Raw genomic sequence first — 22,402 nt, 5'->3', positions numbered from 1 at the left:
CCTTCCCTCCTGGCCCCTTCACATCCTCACCTCCTAGCTATGTGTCCTCCTCAGAGCTGCCTGCTGCCTCGCTGGAGCCCCAGCTACGCACACTGACACACTGAGGAGGCTCAGTAGGCATAAAAACCTACAGGGCTGCAGCCTTTTTCCCTGGCCATCACTTTCTACAATACAAATCAACATTTTTGGGGGCGCCGAAAAATCTGAAAAAAAATAAGGCTGCCCCCGCGGGTGTGTGTGAGACAGGTGTGAAAGCTGGGGTCCGGCGGAGCTAACGTTCGGGAGTTAAAAATTAATTTGTGTTGGGAGACGATGGGGGCTGCCGCTGCTGCGCCGAGCGCTGGAGCTGTAAGCCTGCCAAGCTGCTCGGCTGTCAGAAAAAGAAAAAGACTCGGGGTGGGAGGAGAGGGAGGGAGATAAAAATGAAAGAAAGTGTGGCTCTGAGAGGAAGCTCTCTGCCTTTTTCATGCATACGGTTTAAAGAAGTTTGTGGGGAAAGTTGCAAAATAAAAACCACAGCAACGACATGAGGGGGAGTGAGTGCAACGGGCCGATTTTACACACCGAAGGAAAAGGTGCTGAACGGAGGTGGACTGGCTTTAATAGCAGAGATATTGCACTCATAGCTTGGTCTCTGTGTTTTTGCCGGACTCTGCTGTATTTTCTCATGTAATGTGGTCATGAGATGGGAGTCGGCGGGAAGGAGGCCGGCCCTCAGTCTGCTGAAAGTGCTGCTCTCAAACTACACTGTTTTACCAGGAGGACACAGAGGCCCGGCCCACCCCCTTTCTGTTACCCGTGTGCACACACACACACACACACACACAGAAAAAAAAAAAAAAAAAAAATGCATAGTGCATGTTAAAAAAAAGCTCTCAGTGTGTTGGTGGAATTCAGACTTGAAAAAAATCCTCAACCAGACACAAATTGTCCAGTTTAACACTCGTTGAAGCCCCTAAAGACAGAGTATTTTACCCTAATTCCATTCACTAGAAGTGATCTCACTCAAACATTGTGTAATAATGACCAGCAGGCTCCAGGTTAACCCCATCCTATCATTGCAGGGTGATAATAATGTAATGCATTAAGGCATTATGCTACGCATGGTTCCTTAAAAATGTCTTTATATAAATGTGTTCTAATCCCAAACTAAAAGTCACCTAAAAGTTGAATATCCTGTTCAGATTATAACACCACTTTAATCTATTATTTCCTGAAGTCAAATCGTTGTTCATTTTATTCTGTAGTTTTATTTTGGTAAAGTTCTTGCATGACCGTTTGTATTGAAACGACATTAAAGACGCTGCTGACACCAAAAATAGAAAAACAGGTGTTTACTCAACAAAGTAAGTCATTGACAAAAGGTATTCATTGACTTCAGTATCAAAGAATTTCAATATCAAGATCCAGCTTTAGTTTTGTGCATCATTAAACTGCTCTCGTCCTTTAAAAATCAACCAATTTAAAATTGTAATTTATGTGGTAAAAATGTCAAACATCATCAGGTTGAAATGTGAGGATGTGCTGTTTTTCACATCATTGTAAACTGAATATATTTGGACTGTTAGTCAGAGACACAAGCAATCTGAACACCACCTCTGTCTCCTGGAAACTGGGATGGGAATTTCCCCCCCATTATTATTTTCTGACATTTTATAGACCGTAATGTAAAATATCAGTAGTTTCTGCCCTAAACAGCGCAGTAGATTTCTTCCTTTAAATTAAAAAGACATTTGTACTAATGTAAAGTTATGTTCATCCTAGCAAGGGTAAACCGGATGGCACATTTAAATTGATAAATACATGTTAATGTAATGTAAATAGGACAGTATTCCAGTAACAGTGGACTATTTGAATGCTACATTTCACTCTCAACACTCTATATATAGTCTCACGTTCAGTGCAGACAGTTTCTTCTTAATCTAGTCAAAGAATTATGAGAATCCTCTCAATCAATCCTTTTGTCGTTAATTCATTTTATAGCCTACTCCTCATCACCTCTTTGAATATGATGTAGCACTGAAATAAATAGACAATTAGTCAGTCGGTTGACAGGAAATACACGGATGGCCATTTTGATCATGTCTTGAAAAAAAATTAAAATGTGAAGACGTTCTGTTCTGTTTTTTCCCCTGATCTATCTCATTGTAAATTGTAGTGCAAAGACAAAAACTTTTGGTAACTTGTGACGGAGAATACTTTCTGACTTTTTACTGATGAAATCTATGAAATAAGAGTAATCAATATTTGACAATAAAGATAATCAATAGTTGCAGCCCTTGTAAAGACATTTTACTTTTATGCGAGCACACGTTTTCGCAATATTCAACTGTATTTATCTCAGAAATGGACATTCTCAGAGATACTGCACCTTTTATAAGACTTCCCTTCAATATCTCATAAGGTAATTCACAAAAAAAAACTAATTTTAAACAATTCCAAGACAGACAAGAGACATTATATGATTATCTACACTCAACTTAAATGTAGGGCTGAGATGGTTGTATTTTTACAGTTTATCCAATTCTGTATATTAACTAAATTATTGCTGAGCAGTAGGAGGGAGCTGGAGGAATAAGTGGACTTCTTAATGCATTCACTATCAGAGTCCCACATATTATTACTCCACCGACCAGTATTGTTCCTATTTAATCCATATTGGCTGTCTGTATTACTTTAATAACTGCCTGCACTGTACATGGTTATGCTTGTCATTATTATACATAATGGGTTAGGTCCAATGCTACTAGTTTACATTTTTCTGGAAATGTTAAAGTAAAAGTATTATGGCTCACAACATATTCTAGTTTGTAAAGTGTGGATTTCTTTTTTTACTATTTTGTGAAAGGGTCTGTTTTGTTAATGTAACTCCAAATTTACATTTTATAATAATGTGGAGATTAATAACGATAATTAGTAATAATTAGTGGGCTATGGATACATTATTAGCAAAATACAAGTCATTAACTTATGTTAAGCTAACTGCACCTGTAACAGTGAAGCTTTTAAGGAGCTGTGGAACTACGTGGAACGTTCGACATTCTGCTTAGTGGCTTATTAGATACATTATTAGCAGAACACTAGTGTTTAGTTAACTGCACCTGTAACACTGTAGCTATAAGGAGCTGTGGAACTCACCGTGTAACATTCTGGAACTCACGGTGGAACTACATGTAACATTCTACAACTCACGGTGGAACTACATGTAACATTCTAGAACTCATTGTAGAACTCACGGTGGAACTACATGTAACATTCTAGAACTCACGGTAGAACCCCGTGTAACATTGGACAGTGTGCTGTATAGTGTTGGCAGGTTGACAGACAGGGCGAGCCCTCGTCAGTAAACTGCTGAGTCAGTTCTCCTTCTAAACCGACGAGATTATTTTTTTTTCCTTTTTCTTCAAAAGCTAAACTGGACTAAACTAGTTTAGCCTCCGAATTCAGTCCGAAGCAGAAGAAGTGCAGAAGTAGCTGTTCCCGTTTTTAACACAGATAAAAAGTGTAGTTTTAGAAGTGTATTTAGTTAGTGGAAGAAGTGAGCTGGGTCTGTGGGGTCTTTTAGGGGGAGGAGGGGGCTGTGTGACTGTGACTGACTGGGGGAGTGTCCGCTTCCTCAACTTAACTCCACTTATCTCCCCAAAACTCTTTAGTACAGAAATATAAAACAATTCCTCCCATGTTAATGTTAATGTCAGCCCTGTGTAGTGAAATCAATGTAGAAAAGAGATAAAGACACCATGTTAAAAGCTCTATTTTATAATGCGACACAGCCTTTTGTTTTAAACATTACTGACTAAGCAGGTTACACAACTACTACTTTCTCTGTACAGTAACACCAAAATTCACTCTTTCCATACAACTATAAAGAAGGCAACATATTATTTAACAATACATATTAATAAAAAGTATTTCACAAAAAAATAAAATAAAAAATAATATAAAATATTTACTTACCTTCTGAAGGAGAAACAGTCCATTAATGTACAGGTGTTCAGGTATTCCTCTCCTCACAGTAATGAGTTCTAGAATGTTACATCTAATTAGAGTGTTGTGTTGATGTGAATTAGAAGCGGGACTCTCGTTCTGTGTCAGTGGAGGATTTGAAAGTGGCGCCAACCTGCTGCTCTGCTCCTCTTCTCCCCAACAACAGCCGTCACACACACCAAAAAAATAAATAGAAATTCAAACGGGCAAGTAGAAATATTTCACCGGTACCAAAATGTGCGTATCGACCAGAGCGATCGATCCCCGTCGTCACTTTTCAATAATATCGCTCCTGTGATTTTTATTTATTTTTTATGTGTAAATTTTAAAAAATAAACCGTCACTCGGCTTTTTCTAGGGGCCGCGGTGCAGGACGGGAGATTCTGCTGGGCGGTTGAGATTTGAATTTTTCTAACCGGCCTATAGGGAGCGCGCGTGTGAGCGTGCATGTGTGTATGTGTGTGTGTGTGTGTGTGTGTGTGTGTGTGTGTGTGTGTGTGTGTGAGCGTCCATGTGTGCGCGTGCATGTGTGACAAGTCAAACTTTATACATAATAATACCAATAAGATTAAACATCTTCAAACATTAACTTTTAATATCATAAGATAACAAAGACAACAACAACATTTGTTAAATCTGATCAATTTATAGGCTTTTACTTACGTTTCTTATTATTTCTGACAATTTAGAGCATCTCCGATGTGAGAATTGGACTGTTTTTATATCATTGTTTGGGTTTTGGACTGATGTTTGGATAAAACAGACATGGGGAACTTAGAGTGGGCATTCCTCATTATTTCTGACAATTTAGAGACCAAACAATTAATTCAATAAGCAAGAAAAAATGTATAGAATTATTAATTGATAATAAAACAATCATTAGTTTGTAGCCCAATACAGCACAACTCAAAGTTTGCACTTACAACAAATTTATAGTGCAGTCTAATGTTGAAATGATGCATTCATTCAACGGATTGTCGAACAATAGAAAATATATCGTCAACAATTTGATAATCAATTATTAGTTGAAGTCAGAAATGTCAAACATATGTTTGGGTTGTGGACTGTTGGCCAAGAAAACAGACATTTAAAGACTTGTGATGAGCAATTTTATTTTCTGACACTTCAAAAACTAATTTTTGTTGTATAGTGACGTCTGAGACATACAATTGTCAACCGCACAAATATAAAAATCTGATCAATTTATAGACTTTTTCTTATGTTTTGTTAACCGTGATGATTTTTTTTTTTTTTTTTATCACTGACAACCCCCGTTGTCAGTGATAAAAAAAAAAAAAAAATCTATTCAATTCAATTCTATGTTTATATACTATATACATTATATACTGTAATTTTAATTCCTGTTTAAGTTTTGACCAATTTGTTGCTGCATTAAAAACACTTGAACTGAGCGTGCATGTGTGCACATATCTTTGTGACAAGTCAAACTTTATACACAATAATATACCAATAAGGTTAAACATCTTCAAAACATGAACTTTTAGTATTATAAGAGATGTAATCTCTCCTTGGCAACTAGCTGTGAATTGAACAAGTCACACAAGGAATTTGGCATATTGGTGCATATACAAAAATTATGAATATAGAACAGAAAAATAAAAATAGTTGAATTTTTTTTTTTCATTTTTCAGTCAAATCGTGCAAATAGTGATACAAGCACCAAATTTGGCATGATGATTCCAGAGGGGACACTGATGGCCACCAAATTGGCCGGCTGATAATGGTTTCTCTCATAGAAATTCATCCTTTTGGTCAATTTGAGTGATCTTGATGTCAAATTATATTTGATTATATTAATTATATTTGAATACTCTTATCAACATGGGAATGGGCTCCATGTTTGCTTTATGCAAATGTATGTATATATTCATAACTGGAAATCAATTAACAACACAAAACAATGACACATATTGTCCAGAAACCCTCACAGGTACTGCATTTAGAATAAAAAATATGCTCAAATCATAACATGGCAAACTGCAGCCCAACAGGCAACAACAGCTGTCAGTGTGTCAGTGTGCTGACTTGACTATGACTTGCCCCAAACTGCATGTGATTATCATAAAGTGGGCATGTCTGTAAAGGGGAGACTCGTGGGTACCCATAGAACCCATTTACATTCACATATCTGGCAGTCAGAGGTCAAGGGACCCCTTTGAAACCGATATTTAGCGTAAGTTTGGAGCGTTATTTAACCTCCTTCACGACAAGCTAGAAAATATACAAAACCATGTTATATATTTTTCATTGTAAAAGTTAAAACCCAGAGAAAATAAATAATAATTTCTCAATTTATGAGGTTGTGAAATGGGTTTTTTTATGTGTAAATTATAGTCACCTGGGAAAAGGCCCTCCTTTCACCTACTTTGCACCAGCAGAGGGCGCCAGGAGGAGCTTTATACAAAATCTATATCAATAAATACAATTTCCATTTCTTTGACACTTCAGTTTAAGTCCAGTCAAGATTTATTCAAGTGCATTATCACATAAAAGGTGTATCATATTTACAAAAAAAACAATAAGTACTAACACTGCATTAATAATTCATTTAGAGAAAATAAGAGCATGTAGAATAAGAGAGCGATACAGGAATAACAACAAAAATGTTAATGATAAAACAAACCCATATGGATTAGTGCAGGATGAGGGTTGTCAACATGTCATGAAACCAGTCAAATAGGAAATTAGTGATCCCCGTGTAGCATGTTTAATCTGGAACACATTATAAATATACACCCTGTAAAAGAAAATAACAGATTATCACCATAACGAGGTGTCACATTTGCAGTCGCTGGGTAACTTTCAAAGTATGACTTCTAGCAGACCAGCACATACAGGTAGAAATAAAAGGTACATTAGGATTCTTGCTGGGGTCTTCTTTAATCATTACTTTTGCTACAGTGCTCATATTATATATTTGGTAACACTTCATTTTAAAGGTCTACAAATTTCATGATAATTAGGTGATAATTAGCAAGTAAACTATTTGAAATTTCTTTTGAATTACCGCCAAATTACCCCAATATTTACCTCAAAATTTATAAAAAATTACTTTATTATAAACATTATTTAATAATTATATCCCGCTATTTCCCAATAAGCAGTAATAAATAGTTATTTATTTAATACATTACCAGGAAAAGAATACAAAGTTAATTGAAATGATTTATTTCCATGTCTGCTGATAACTAGATAATAATAATAATAATAATAATAATAATAATAATAATAATAATTATAATAATAATAAAATAAAATAACAAAAAAGAAGAATAAAAATAATAAAGAAGAAGAATAAAAAATAATAAAAATAATAAAAATAATAATAATAAGCAAATTACTTCTTTGAAATTTCTTTAAAAAAACATTAGCTGTCAGGTAATGGTGAGATTTGTACCTGATCAGAAGTGTCTTCTATTAGTTTTCCACCTCCGATGAAGAGCAGCCGCTTCTCAAGCTTAAGGGCCCTATTTTAACAATTATATGCTATTTTAGCATATAATTATTAAATCATGTTTATAATAAAGTTATTTTCGATACATTGTGAGGTAAATACTGGGGTAATTTGGCAGTAATTCCAAAGAAAAAACTTGCTAATTATCACCTAATTAAAATGAAATTTGCGGACCTGTAAAGTGAAGTGTTACCATATATTTTATTTTCCAGTAACACCTACAGAACAGTGCATCTAAAATTCATTCCTCATGAAAAAACATTTACTCAACTATATATCTGACTTTTGCTCTGCTCATGTACAATGGACTGTGAAACGCTTTATTCTCCTTATTGTCAATCCTGTCTTCACCCTCCTCTGCGTCCTCTCCTTTTCCCATCATCCTCAGCGGCAACAGGAGCCCGCCGTGTTGCTGTGTGGGGGTGGTGGCGGTGGCGGCGGTGGTGGTGTTCACCGCCTGGCAGCAGTGAGCTCCGCCCTTGTCTTTAGTCAGGAAGTAGAGGAGGGCGTTGAGCCACGCGTTGAACGACGCCAAAGGCCTCGTGATCTTGTAGCACATGGAGACCATGGTCATGGTGTGACACGGGACGCCTTTGGTCACTTTCAGCAGGAGGAAGATGGTTCTGGTAACGTGGAAGGGGAAGAAACACAGAGCGAAGAGAAGGGTGATGGTGATGATGGTTCTGATGGATTTACGTCTGCGATTGGCGTAAGGGGAGTGGGCTCCGAGAAAAATGGACATCCCTTCGTCTCTTCCCAGCGTCCTCGACAGGCCGTTGCTTCCTCTTCTTCCTCTTACGAGTATCGCAGGGCTACGTCTCTCTAGTCCTTCGTGTCCTCCGTCTCTCCGAGCTCTGCAGGATGAGGGCTGAGAGTGCAGAGTCTTAAATATGGTCAGAACGACGTGAGAGTAACACCAAGCGATTATGGAAAAAGGCAGAAAAAAGCCCAGCACATGGAGTATGATGCCGTAGGGTACGTAATCAGGAAACTCCTTATCTATGGCGTCGTCCCAACAGTTCTGGTACTCCTCATTTACCCCTAACGTGTTGCCGTAGCTGGCGTTCATTGACGATACCTCGTGGCTTGGGTTGTCGACGCTGCTCGCGTTGCCGCCAAGCCCTCCCGATCTCGTCAAATGACCAGTCTGAGCAAACCGGAAGATGGGGCAGGTCAACGCAAACACCACGATCCAAACCAGAACACATGTGCACTTGACGGCCTTCTTGGTCTCCAGCGTGATGACTTTCATCGGGTGGCAGATGCCGAGGTACCTGTGGACGGAGATGCAAGTGAGGAAGAAGATGGAGCAGTAGAGGTTGAAGTAGAAGAGGAAGCGGACCAGGCGGCACATGAAGTCTCCGAAGACCCAGCGGTCGCGCATGACGTAACTGGCCACGAGGAACGGCAGCGACAGGCCGTACATGAAGTCCGTGGAGGCCAGGTTCACCATGTAGATCAGGGAGGCGTTCCAGCGCTTGGTGCGGCGGAAGGAGCGGTACAGGATGACGGAGTTGAGGGTGATGCTGAAGAGGAAGGTGAAGGAGTAACAGATTGGGAGGAAGATGTACTTGTAGGACTCGTCTATGCTGCAAGACGGAGGTAGAGTGGTCGTGAGTAAGTCATTGAGTACCGAGATGTTGGGAAGAAGTCCACCTCTGGATGACATTGTGAGGGATGGAGTGATTTTCAGATGGTCAGATCCATGAGTGGGTGTTCACCTATAGAGATAAAGAGACAAGTTAGTCATCCATCTGTACTCATTAAGGATCAGCTTAACCCTCTGAGACCCACAATAGATTGTCTTTTTTAGGGGGGTACAGGGGGTGTTTAGGGGGAGATAGCAGATCAACAGTAAATGTCACATAGAAGTGGTGTACATCATCTGAAAGCTGGGAACCTGAAGATTAATTTGATATTTAAAATGAATTTTAAGAGTGTATAAGGGTTTAGAACATTATTATAGAAGTATATGATGGTCATCCCCATGCTCTATTATGTCTCATAAGTTGTTGCAGCAATTTGTGGGTTGCTACACAGATTTGGTGTTAAATTTAGCCATTTTTTACCACTCGAGAATTGATAAAATTATCAATAATCCCTCCAAAATACCACATTAAGACACCAAGACCTTGAGTATGTAATTCAAGACTGTCTAGGGACCCCAGTATGCAGAAATATTCAAACACACCATTTTAAAATAGGCTAAAATACCACATTTATACTGGATGTGATGATCATTGCCATAGCATGCTGATATTAGTTGAACCTAATGGAAAGAAATAGAGCTTCCCTGCACCTCCCCCCTCCCCTCCCCCTTTGACTGTTTACTAGGGCTGTTGCACAATCTGGTGACCTCCTGTTGTATGCTGCTGATTCTTAGTGCTTGTTTGCCTTCCTGTGTACAAGGGTATGCTGCTGATTCAGTCTCTTCTCACCCCATTAACTCACCAATAAGTAACCACACTTCCCCCTAGGTGTCTCCATGCACTCTTCTGTACATTGGTCTCACTCCCCCATTGAGTGCCTGTCTTCACAATCCTAAACATTGTTATTGTGTCACATATAGATGGACCGCAGCGTCGTCAAAGTCAACAAAACAGGATTCACTCAGGCGATGCTTCAGCTCACCATCACCTGCATATTAGGATCAGCACACAGGCAGGTGCAACTGGGTGTGTGTTATACCACCACTTCAAGGAAATAAGGGTAATGTGTCAACCAGTAACATGACATATTAACAGTACGACACAAATAAGAAGTAAAAGGTCTCTACGCCCCGTAACCTAAACATGATCTTTACAACCTGAGCGGTCTCATCAGTGTGCTGAAGTTTAGCGATTCTGAAGCTAAAAACAAGAATAAAGTAGGACGTTTTAGACCTGCTTTCTGCTGTTTAACTGTTATTATTATTAATGAAATAACCTCCTATCAATGTAGTAAACCATTCAGACTATCATTCAGGTAGTGTGCTCTTTTAAATAGGTCTTTAAGTACAAAGGCATGATACACATTTTTAGTTTTTTTTTAGATATCGAACAAACTCTTGAAAGTTGCTTGAGTTGCGTAACCCGTTGGGTAACGCTTCATTTTACAGAACAATGAACGCCGCGTAGGGAGGAAGTCGAGGTAGATGGGTGGGTCAAAGTCAAAACCACAAGTCAAAGTAGATGTATTTGTCACGTAACTTACGTACTTAAGTTTTGTCACTTCCGGTGTTATTTAAACCCAAACCGTGATCATTTCCTTAAGCTAACTAAGTAGTTTTGTTGCCTAAACCTAACCAAGTTGATCTTTCCTAAACCTAACTAAGTAGTTTTATTGCCTAAACCTAACCAAGTCGATCTTTTCCTAAACCTAACTAAGTAGTTTTGTTGCCTAATCCTAATCAAGTCGATCTATTCCTAAGCCTAATTTAGTAGTTGAACACCTAAGCCTAACCAAGTCGATCTTTTGCTAAACCTAACTAAGTAGTTTGTTGCCTAAATAACCAAGTCGATCTTTTCCTAAACCTAACTAAGTAGTTGAACGCTTAACCCTAACCAAGTTGATCTTTTCCTTGATCTAACTAAGTAGTTTTGTTGCTTAAACCTAACCAAGTTGATCTTTCCTGAACCTAACTAAGTAGTTTTGTTGCTTAAACCTAACCAAGTCAATCTTTCCTAAACCTAACTAAGTAGTTTGTTGCCTAAATAACCAAGTCGATCTTTTCCTAAACCTAACTAAGTAGTTGAACGCTTAACCCTAACCAAGTTGATCTTTTCCTTGATCTAACTAAGTAGTATTACTATAACTATTTCAAGAACTGCCGTGAGACTGTGTTGGAAAGGTTGGTCAGTTCATCGAGGCCCTTTCAGACCATAAATTTAGGTTCTATGTTTCTAGAACCTAAACATGAGGTTAGCATGAGATTATCTTGGATTTTATAGGTGATCAAATCCTAGTGGTGACCAAAAGCAAAAAATTATCAAATTAGATATAATCGTCATGTTAAAATTAAGTCTGAAATTCAAGTTTAAGACATTTCTGTGACTTTTAGAGCCTGATAGTTGTAAAACTGAAGACTTTTTAAGGACACACAGAAAATCTATTTTAACAAAATAACAAAATCAATGTCCCAATTACTGTTCTGCTAAAGATTTCCTGGACCGTATGGAGGCCAAATCCAAAGAGGTTGTTTTCCAGGAACTTGCTAATAGCTTCCGAGAAACCTCCGCTCCATCCTGACGTAATATCTGCCTGAGTTCATATTCAATCTCATTAAGAAATGTTCCTTTTTAATGTAATTAAAGAAAAAAATCTTGACCTGATGATTAAATACAGTTTTACTGCTTTAGCAAACACTCTGAACCAAAAATAACCCCCTGAGAGACGCATTAGGAGCATCAAACTCATAAATACCTGCATCACTGCAATCTGCTGTTCAGACAAAGAGCTTACCTGAGACCAGCGATGACTTTTTACTCCATATGGCTCCCGTTCTGTCGCCCATCAGAATAACCACAAGAAAATGCAAAAACATCCAAAAGGTTGTTTTGCACCGCAGTGCAGCGGCGTCAGCAGCTTTTAAAATAGTTTTTTTCCTGGTTATTTAAAAGAAGAAGACATCAGCAGTGATATCGGTGTGACAGCAGTTTGGGTGATCGGTGACAGTGACCTTGACAGTTGGACCACTTCAGCTTTCACCTTTTTCTGCTGCTTCTCCGAACAGTCTGAGCAGTTTCTATGGTAATTCAGTCCCTCCCTCCGTCCCTCACTGTGTCATCCAATTCTTCTTCCCCGCTTCACCTTTGTGTGTGTGTGTGTGTGTGTGTGTGCATGTGTCTCCCTCTCTTCTCACCTGTTGAGCTGAGCTGGATGTTTCGCAATAGCGGGCTGATCACTCTGACAACACAAAAGATGAATGGGTCTCATCAATACATACATACATTTTTTTTATTTTATCTGTTCAAAATGTACCTTAACCCTCTGAGACCCACAATAGATTTTTTTAGGGAGGTCTTTAGGGGGAGATAGCAGGTCAACAGTAGATGTCACATAGAAGTGGTGTACATCATCTGAAAGCTGGGAACCTGGAGATTAATTTGAGATGCAGCTCAGCACTGTGTGTCAAGTTGATGTCATCCCCATGCTCTATCATGTCTCATAAGTTGTTGCAGCAATTTTTAGGTTGATACCATTTGTTACTCAGATTTTGATGCTAAATTTAACCATTTTTTTACCACATGAGAATTGACAAAAACAATCAATAATCCCTCCAAAATACCACATTAAGACACCAAGACCTTGAGGAACACCATAGAAAAAGCCATGCTGTGATTTGGGATCAAAAACTTTTGACATTTTTTAAGATTTCTGCAAGAATTGCATTTTTCGGCGATTGGATGGGGAGCACTTCTGTTGTGTAAACTGCTCAGAAACCCCCTTATCATCAATCTAACTAGGAAAGCCATCCAGCCTCTGAATGCTCTAGGTCTCTAGTTTGTGGCTGTAAAGTTTCATGAGGCTGTGATTATCCTAGAGGTCACCACAGGTCATTTTATACAGTGAGGTCAAGTTTAAAAAAAAAAAAAAAAATACTACTACTATGGGGACTAACATCATCACACATGAATACAGTTGGGCTCATTGGATCCACAAGAGTCTCAGCTTTACAGTGATACACAATTTATGTAATTCCAAGACTGTTTAGGGACCCCAGTATGCAGAAATATTCAGATACACCATTTTAGAATAGGACACAATAACACATTTATACTGCATGAAAAAAAACCTACATGTGATCATCATAAAGTGGGCATGTCTGTAAAGGGGAGACTCGTGGGTACCCATAGAACCCATTTTCATTCGCATATCTTGAGGTCAAAGGTCAAGGGACCCCTTTGAAAATGGCCATGCCAGTTTTTCCTCGCCAAAATGTAGCCCAATTTTGGATCGTTGTTTAACCTCCTTATCGACAAGCTAGCATGACATCGTTGGTACCAATGGATTGACCCCAACTCTATAAAAACACTGCACACATAATGTTCTCTCTGAAACTGATTGACTTTATTCATTTAAAGCCACAATCTGTTGTCAAATGTAAACAAAATGGTCGAACCACCACCAAAAAAACAACGTATTGGAGCGTGCAATCAATCAAGTTAATCTACAGGATTCGTTTTTCAATACACAGATTAATACAAGACTAACAACTAAATCTAAATTATTCATGTTTACCTGAACATTTCTTTACATTAGCTTGTAAATAAAAGTTTAAAGGGGACATATCGTGCTCATTTCCAGATCCATACATGTTAAACATGTACGTTAGTTCAACGACGAGAGACAAATATGTTTTTGATCAAGTTTGAATTACGCCGTGAATCACACATATGATGTTTGTCAATTTAAAAGATTAATTTTGAAGGTCAAGAAAGTTTGTTGTAAAACTGTTGAAGTCTCAGACTGTGAAAATACATAATTAGAAAGACGACACAACCAAAAGAACATAGCTACGTTAGCTAACTATCTAGCGTTGGTGACGTATATATTGTGCGAGACGAGAGATGTAGTTCACTGAGCGGTTTCACAAATATATGAAAAAACTTGTGCCGAGACTGTCACAAAACTAACTGATTGAATAAAAAGATTAAAATATCTCCCCTTACATAAAGAAGAAAATAAAACAAAAATGTGCTTAATTTGTTGTAGATAAGATCACAATTAGCTCTTTACTAACGTAAACCTAAAAACATACACGAGTTAACAGATCAGAGAACTACACAACGTAGAAAACAAAGACAGATTGTTCGATTGTTAGCAGCTTCTTAACAGGAATCCCTTTTATATTGCAGTTATAAGCCAGTAGAAAAGATGTGACGCATGCACGCACGCATAAACTATTTGATTTTGTTATAATTTAACGACTATTCGAAAAATCTAAAATCATGACCCATCGCTAGTGTTGATCCTCTAATCTGAGGAAGAAGGCAAAGAAGCATATTTCCCTAATAAAAATGGCAGCGTGTTCCTTTAAGGCCTCCGTCCGCTGCCTGGACGTTGCGTTGTTGACCGTACCGCACGGCTCTGACATCGTGACCATGCCGGACATGTGAGTTTTAAACCACTCTCCTCTAGTGAGACAAGGTTTCCCTTATAAATATACAATAACGGACAATAACATTAAAAAAATACTGAGAATGTCCTTTCAGGGAGTGACACTCTTCACAGTGATTGGCTGGTCAGACCCGCATCAGGAGGGACTGACTGAGATGTTTTGTGGAGGCCACTGAGACACCGTCAATGTTCACAGACTGCGACACTCGTTCAAAAAAGGTTTGTGGTACGCGACCGCTCGGACGGGCGACGGCTGGTTCACAGCGACGTCAGGTCCTGGACCTCCAGCAGCATGGCGTCCTGCTCCGTCCTCAGCTGGTCTCGGACCTGCAGGCGACCCACCAGGTCTGAGCTCAGGTCTGACGTGGACAGATGAGAAATAAAAGAGTTTGCCTTTCATAATGGCCGGTTCATTTCATTATAAATATCATTTATATTTATTTTAGACAGAAAAAGGTTAAGAAATGTGTGGTTATCTGTAAATAATAGTAATAATCCAACATTAAAAACCCGTACTTTATTTATTCATGGAACTGTGCAAGTCACTGCATGTTCTACAACACTGTCCTGCACATATTTCAGAATAAAAGCCCTGTGTTAACAAATGAAGTGACAGAAAAAAATTCTTTGGGGCTTTTATTTTGAAATGAAAGCAGGATGTGTTGATTTACTCGCTGTGAGTTGGTGGTACCTTGTATAGTCTTGCTGAGAGACGTATGAAGAGCGTTCAGGTCCTTAATGCTGAAGTTCTGTAAATCACTGCGATCCACATGTCTCCTCTTGACCACTGGTTCACTGTGAGCTGCAGCCTGAGAGGAGGAGAGGAGAAGAGGAGGAGAGGAGATGAGAGGAGGAGGAGGAGGAGAGGTGTGATGAAGTGTATCTGGGAGTGAAGGAGAACATCATGGCTGCCTCAGTGAGGATCCAGCTCTCACCAGAGTCTTGTGGTCGGTTCTCAGCCGGTCTCTCAGGTTCCTCAGAGTGTTCCTGAAGCCTCTGGTTCTGGGTTTCTCTGGCTTGGCAGCAGGCTGAGGGTTCTTCTGGACCTGGACCGTCCCTCTCTTCATCAGCAGATAGACAGATGATGAAGATATACATGAAACAACAAGGTGGCTCTGTCAGTTTCAGCTCCTCTGATCTAAACGGTCGTATTGTTTAGTGATTGTTCGGGGTAGTTACCCTGCTTTCCTTCTCGCTTATCCCTCCCTCCTTCTCGCCCTCCTCTTCCTCACTTTCACTGTTGTTGATGAAGCAGAGCTGGAGATTCATCTGAGTCTGCAGGCTGGAGGACACACAACAGAAGAAGAAGAAGTGAAGAAAAGCTTCAAACTCAGCAGCAAGGTGACATCTGGTGACATCTGGTGACATCTGGTGGCCTTATAGCAGCCGCAGCACGCCAACACCTCTCTGGTTTTAATGGTTTTAGTCTCATATGTTTATTTGTATTTGGGTAAATTAAGACTCAATAACATCTAGACTTCTTGGTATTCTTCCTCTCTTATACAATCAAAACCTCTCCAGTCAGATTTGGGCATGTTAGGCGAAGAGATGATTCACCAAATCCAGATGACATCACACACATAACATAATGCTCATGAGTAATAATAGGTCATGGTGAGAGGTGTGTGTGTGTGTGTGTGTGTGTACCGGGAGGTGAGTGCCAGCACGTGGCTGTTGCAGGCGTCGTCTCCGTCCTCCCAGCTCTCTGATCTCCTCCCTCTCTCCTCCGTCCAGCTCACTGGAGCTCTGCCTCGCTCCAGAGAAACTCCACTCTGGAAACCAGACCAGACACGTGTTACCAGGGGCAACACTATGAAGAATAAATATATCTCTGCCCTGTCAGAGGAGGCTCTTTCCCTCTCCTCTTCCCTCGCCACTCTGCTGCTCTGTAGCCGCTCTGTGAGCGTCACTAGCCTGCATGGCAAGCGAGCTACACCTGCAGGGCAATTGTGGAGCTTTTCAACTCCAAAAAGGCAGATAAACAGGTTCCTGTTAATTTATAATGGACATTAGAGTTGTGATATTTAAACAAACTATCCGTCAACAAGGAAACAAAAGCCCCTCGTCTACAGAACGGTCTCTAGAGAGCTCCAGCCATCTCATAGCGGTCTGTGAGCCGGTAGACTGGTCCGATGCATACTGGAGATTTTTTCCAAATCAGTATGACATCCGTGTGTTTTTGGCATACTGTAGATTTTGCTTTTGTTCGCATACTACATGCTACATACTGCATACTGCATACTACATGCTACATACTGCATACTACATACTGCATACTACATACTACATACTGCATACTACATGCTACATACTGCATACTACATGCTACATGCTGCATACTGCATACTACATACTACATACTACATGCTACATCCTGCATACTACATGCTACATCCTGCATACTACATACTGCATACTACATGCTACATGCTACATACTGCATACCACATACCACATACCGCATACTACATGCTACATGCTACATACTTCATACTACATGCTACATACTACATACTACATACTGCATACTGCATACTGCATGCTACATGCTACATGCTACATGCTACATGCTACATACTTCATACTACATGCTACATGCTACATACTGCATACTACATACTGCATACTACATACTACATGCTACAGCCTGCATACTACATACTACATGCTACATGCTACATACTGCATACTACATGCTACATGCTACATGCTACATGCTGCATACTACATACTACATACTACATACTACATACTGCATACTACATGCTACATGCTACATACTTCATACTACATGCTACATGCTACATGCTACATACTGCATACTACATACTGCATACTACATACTACCTGCTACAGCCTGCATACTACATACTGCATACTACATGCTACATACTTCATACTACATGCTACATGCTACATACTGCATACTACATACTACATACTGCATACTACATACTACATGCTACAGCCTGCATACTACATACTGCATACTACATACTGCATACTACATGCTACAGCCTGCATACTACATACTGCATACTACATACTGCATACTACATACTACATGCTACAGCCTGCATACTACATACTGCATACTACATGCTACATACTTCATACTACATGCTACATGCTACATACTGCATACTACATACTACATACTACATACTGCATACTGCATACTGCATACTACATACTACATGCTACATCCTGCATACTACATGCTACATACTACATACTGCATACTACATACTACATACTACATACTACATACTACATACTGCGTGCTACATGCTACATTTTGGCCAAATCAGTACGTACTACTAGTATAGTTTGAGGTTTTGAATACAGCCTGTGTCTGTTTAACTCAGCAATAACTTTGTCTTAGAACTCCGTTGCTTGGTAGCTAACGGTAAAGTTACCTAGTTCACTAACCTTTTTGTAGTTTTAGTTGAGCCATAAGTAAAAAAAAAAAAAAATGAATGTCTTATCTACTCTATACTGATGTGTGTAAAGTGGTGCCAGCCTCTCTGGTCCCTTTGGTCCTTTTGGTGGAGCAGTTCGGTGCTGAACAGCTGATAACCAGTTGCTGCCCGTAGGTGGCGATTGTAAACAATACCCAGGTAAGATGGTGGACGGTTAACCCCTTTAGTTATGACGTAATGTTGCATTTACTGTTTTATATCTGTGGTTCAACTCAGCGTTAACAGACCATGCGCTCCACCGAGGACAGTGAGAGTACTTTGACTTTTCCCTGCGTGGTTTCTATTACAGTCAATAAAAGTGAGAGTTTCCCAGAACTAAACATCAAACTGACCTTTGCCCTCTTCTCTTTTTTCTCCTCTTCCTGCTTCTCCAGCTCAGCGATGCGCAGGCTCAGCGCCTCCCAGTGCATGATGGGAAGGCCCAGATTGTCCTCGCCGTAGCCTTCCTGCCAGACCAGCGCGGCGCCCTCTGAATCTTCTTCGTCCTCCTCCTCCTCCTCGTTGTCGGCGTCCTCGTCGCTCCTCCTGTCGTCTTCGGCCTCGTTGCTCTCCTTCTCATCTTCCCGCTGCTGCTGCCTCTGTCGCTCCTTCTCTCCCTCCATCTCTAGAGTCAAAGCGCTCTACGCCCAACGTCCAACGCTAGGGGTGGAAAAAAGATTGTAATGATGTCAAAATCAGGACTGTAGCCGTAAAAACTCATATTTTATAGTATATGGTGGTGTGTTCTTTATACTATAGCAGTTTTACTAAAATTAAATTAATATATCGCCCTGCTTACAGTATCGCAATATATCGTAGTATATTGAATCGTAACCTCCATATCATGATACGTATCGTATCGCACAGATTCTTGCCAACACACAGCCCTGGTTTTAAACAAAATTTACTTTAGATTAAGTTCTTGTACGACTGCTTTGGTTTAGACGACATTTGACAACATTCCCATACATAAATCTGATATATGACAAAATATGTAAACTATATATACAGCAGTGTGAATATGTCTGTATAGGTCTCAGACATATAAGTCACTATATTCAGTTATACGTAAATGATATACAGTTATATATGATACTCATACTAAGGATCCAAATATATTATTTGGATAAAATTTTAAAATAAAGAAGTGTCTTACTATTATATACAATAAAGACATTAATATATCTGTATATTTTTATATATACAACCTGAGGAAACAGGTTTGCATAAAAATAATGTATCAAAAATATGAATATGTTAACTACATATTTTTTAATTAAATAATTGACTATATATTGCACATCTTATTATCTAAAATTCATGTATGTTTACATACATTACATCATATATGTGCAAAACAAATATGTTTGCCACATATTCACACTTAAAGTAAATATGTTTGCATATATAACTTTAAATAGATAAGATAAGATAAGATATTCCTTTATTAGTTCCGCAGTGGGGTAATTTGCAGTGTACAGCAGCAAAGGTGATAGTGCAAAAAACAAGATGCATCAGCTAACACAGAAAAAAAAATTAACCATTTAAATAGAAGGAAGTATAAAAATAGGAGCAGTATATACAGTATTGACAATAAACAGACTATTAACAAAATTGCACAAGTGGAAAATGATATTGCACAGTATGAATTACACCTGAGTAGTAATAATGATAATGATATTGCACAGTCATTATACAGTATAGTGCAGTTGTTGTCAGTTTTTGGTGTGTAAGTGTGTGTAAAACATACATCTGAATCTCAAACATGTACATATATGTAAAGTTATATGTACCAGTATTTAATACATATGTTCATATATGGCTATATATATGAGATTTTTGTATGGGTTGTATTTGAATTCAAACATCCAATTAATTAATTAATTAATAAAATGTCAAGAAAAAAAGTAGAGGTTGAGGTTTGGGGACTTGGACTCCTGCCCTCAGTAGTTTAGTAACAGCTCTGACTAAATACAAAGTTATACTAACAAAGGTGTGTTTGAAAGCTGTTATTAGAGAGTTATTAGAGTCATTAGTTGTTAAAACTCACCACTTTCTCCTCTGTTCTGTTGCTCTCGATGTCAGAGTTAGTTGAGACTTTGTTGCCACATTAACAGCCGCTCCTTCCTCAACTCCTCAACTCCTCCTCGGTATCTTCCCTCTTCCAGTCCTCTCCATTAGGAGCTCCTTCTTCTTCTTCTTCTTCTTCTTCTTCTTCTTCAACCAGACAAAAGACACCGTTCACATCTCTTTCTTCTCAACCTGCGCACTTACTTTACCATCATGGCGTCTCTGCAGGTTTGTTCTGGCTGTTATCGAGCCAGATTTCCTCTCTCTCTCTCCAGAATACAAACAAAAGACACAAACTTGAGGAATTTCACGCACAAGAAAAAAAAAGTTGGGAAAAAGGAAATTCAACTCTGGGACTTCCTGTCACTTGGCTTTTCAAAATAAATGCCTTCTTGATGATTATTAGTTGTTGTTTTTTTTTAAACAATATATATATTTTTTGACCAGCTGTTAACATCCAGGTAACTTTACAAGAAAAAAAGTCTTAATATTACGAGAATAAAGTCATAACTTTACGAGAAAAAAAGTCGGAATATTACGAGAATAAAGCCATAACTTAACGAGAAAAAAAATCGGAATATTACAAGAATAAAGTCAGAAGTTTACGAGAAAAAAAGTTGTAACATTACGAGAATAAAGTCATAATTTTACGAGAAAAAAGTCGTAATATTACGAGAATAAAGTCATAACTTCACGAGAAAAAAGTCGTTATATTACGAGAATAAAGTCAGAATTTTACGAGAAAAAAGTCGTAATATTACGAGAATAAAGTCACAACTTAACGAGAAAAAAAGTCTTAATATTACGAGAATAAAGTCACAACTTAACGAGAAAAAAAGTCGGAATATTACGAGAATAAAGTCACAACTTAACGAGAAAAAAAGTCTTAATATTACGAGAATAAAGTCACAACTTAACGAGAAAAAAAGTCTTAATATTACGAGAATAAAGTCATAACTTTACGAGAAAAAAAGTCGGAATATTACGAGAATAATGCCATAACTTAACGAGAAAAAAAATCGGAATATTACGAGAATAAAGTCAGAAGTTTACGAGAAAAAAAGTTGTAACATTACGAGAATAAAGTCATAATTTTACGAGAAAAAAGTCGTAATATTACGAGAATAAAGTCATAACTTTACGAGAAAAAAAGTCGTAATATTACGAGAATAAAGTCATAATTTTACGAGAAAAAAGTCGTAATATTACGAGAATAAAGTCATAATTTTACGAGAAAAAAGTCGTAATATTACGAGAATAAAGTCATAACTTTACGAGAAAAAAAGTCGTAATATTACGAGAATAAAGTCATAATTTTACGAGAAAAAAGTCGTAATATTACGAGAATAAAGTCATAATTTTACGAGAAAAAAGTCGTATTATTACGAGAATAAAGTCCTAACTTAACGAGAAAAAAAGTCTTAATATTACGAGAATAAAGTCATAACTTTACGAGAAAAAAAGTCGTAATATTACGAGAATAAAGTCATAACTTTCCGAGAAAAAAAATCGGAATATTACGAGAATAAAGTCAGAAGTTTACGAGAAAAAAGTCGTAATATTACGAGAATAAAGTCGTAATATTACGAGAATAAAGTCAGAAGTTCATAAAGTAGTAATTTTACGTCTTATTTTCTTTTTTTCTCGTAAATTTATGACTTTATTCTCATAATATTACGACTTTTTTTCTCGTAAACTTCTGACTTTATTCTCATAATATTACGACTTTTTTTCTCGTAAACTTCTGACTTTATTCTCATAATATTACGACTTTTTTTCTCGTAAACTTCTGACTTTATTCTGATAATATTACGACTTTTTTTCTCGTAAACTTCTGACATTATTCTCATAATATTACGACTTTTTTTCTTGTAAAGTTCTGACTTTATTCAAATTTTTTGGGCTATTATGGTGCCAGATTTCCACTCACTCTCGGTCCAGACATACAAACAAAAGACACAAACTTTAGGAATTTCACGCTACAAGGAAAAAAAAAGTTGGGAAAAGGAAATTCAACTCTGGGGACTTCCTGTCACTTCCTTTTCAAAATAAATGCCTTCTTGATAATTATTAGTTAACGTCGCCGCCATATTGGAAAGGGCAAGACTGGTGCCATAAATACATAGAAGTGGACGATAATGTCTACATTTTTCAACCGATATTCAACAAGTCGTTTTATATTCTACGACGGAGTATTAGGGCCACATTGAGGGGAAAAACATCTGAGATTTCGAGAATAAAGTCATAAAATTATGAGGAAAAAAAGTCAAAGGTTTACGAGAAAAAAAGTCGTAATATGAGGATAAAGTCA

General features: G+C 38.2%; 2 protein-coding genes across 3 annotated transcripts; both read right to left on the bottom strand.

The window, feature by feature from the left end:
• Positions 1-7,272: 7,272 nt before the first annotated feature.
• si:dkey-6n21.13 (P2Y purinoceptor 3) lies at positions 7,273-12,259 on the bottom strand. The gene is made up of 2 exons (XM_037759279.1): positions 11,903-12,259; positions 7,273-9,183 (listed from the first exon to the last, which is right to left on the bottom strand). The coding sequence occupies exon 2, from the start codon at positions 9,129-9,131 to the stop codon at positions 7,725-7,727; it is 1,407 nt and encodes a 468-aa protein (XP_037615207.1). The 5' UTR covers positions 9,132-9,183; positions 11,903-12,259; the 3' UTR covers positions 7,273-7,724.
• A 1,229-nt stretch (positions 12,260-13,488) lies between these two features.
• si:dkey-6n21.12 (schwannomin-interacting protein 1) lies at positions 13,489-20,458 on the bottom strand. 2 transcript variants are annotated; one of them, XM_037759627.1, is made up of 7 exons: positions 20,068-20,458; positions 18,375-18,681; positions 16,208-16,332; positions 15,740-15,842; positions 15,496-15,621; positions 15,252-15,369; positions 13,489-14,919 (listed from the first exon to the last, which is right to left on the bottom strand). In XM_037759627.1, the coding sequence occupies exons 2-7, from the start codon at positions 18,642-18,644 to the stop codon at positions 14,819-14,821; spliced, it is 843 nt and encodes a 280-aa protein (XP_037615555.1). In that variant the 5' UTR covers positions 18,645-18,681; positions 20,068-20,458; the 3' UTR covers positions 13,489-14,818. The 2 variants fall into 2 exon arrangements, with proteins under 2 accessions (XP_037615555.1, XP_037615554.1); XM_037759626.1 differs by having other exon boundaries at positions 20,072-20,449.
• Between the last annotated feature and the right edge of the window lie 1,944 nt (positions 20,459-22,402).

Source organism: Sebastes umbrosus, chromosome 22, assembly GCF_015220745.1.
Source record: "Sebastes umbrosus isolate fSebUmb1 chromosome 22, fSebUmb1.pri, whole genome shotgun sequence".
NCBI lineage: Eukaryota > Metazoa > Chordata > Actinopteri > Perciformes > Sebastidae > Sebastes > Sebastes umbrosus.
Note: the sequence above shows the minus strand (reverse complement) of the source record. Positions and strands in the feature narration are given on the sequence as shown.

Coding starts and splice junctions, on each gene's coding strand:
- si:dkey-6n21.13 (XM_037759279.1), bottom strand. CDS start 9,131: ATGTCATCCAGAGGTGGACTTCTTCCCAACATCTCGGTACTCAATGAC.
- si:dkey-6n21.12 (XM_037759627.1), bottom strand. CDS start 18,644: ATGGAGGGAGAGAAGGAGCGACAGAGGCAGCAGCAGCGGGAAGATGAG. Junction 15,370..15,495: donor GAACCGACCACAAGACTCTG/GTGAGAGCTGGA, acceptor TCCTCCTCTCAG/GCTGCAGCTCACAGTGAACC. Junction 14,920..15,251: donor TCTCAGCAAGACTATACAAG/GTACCACCAACT, acceptor TGTCCACGTCAG/ACCTGAGCTCAGACCTGGTG.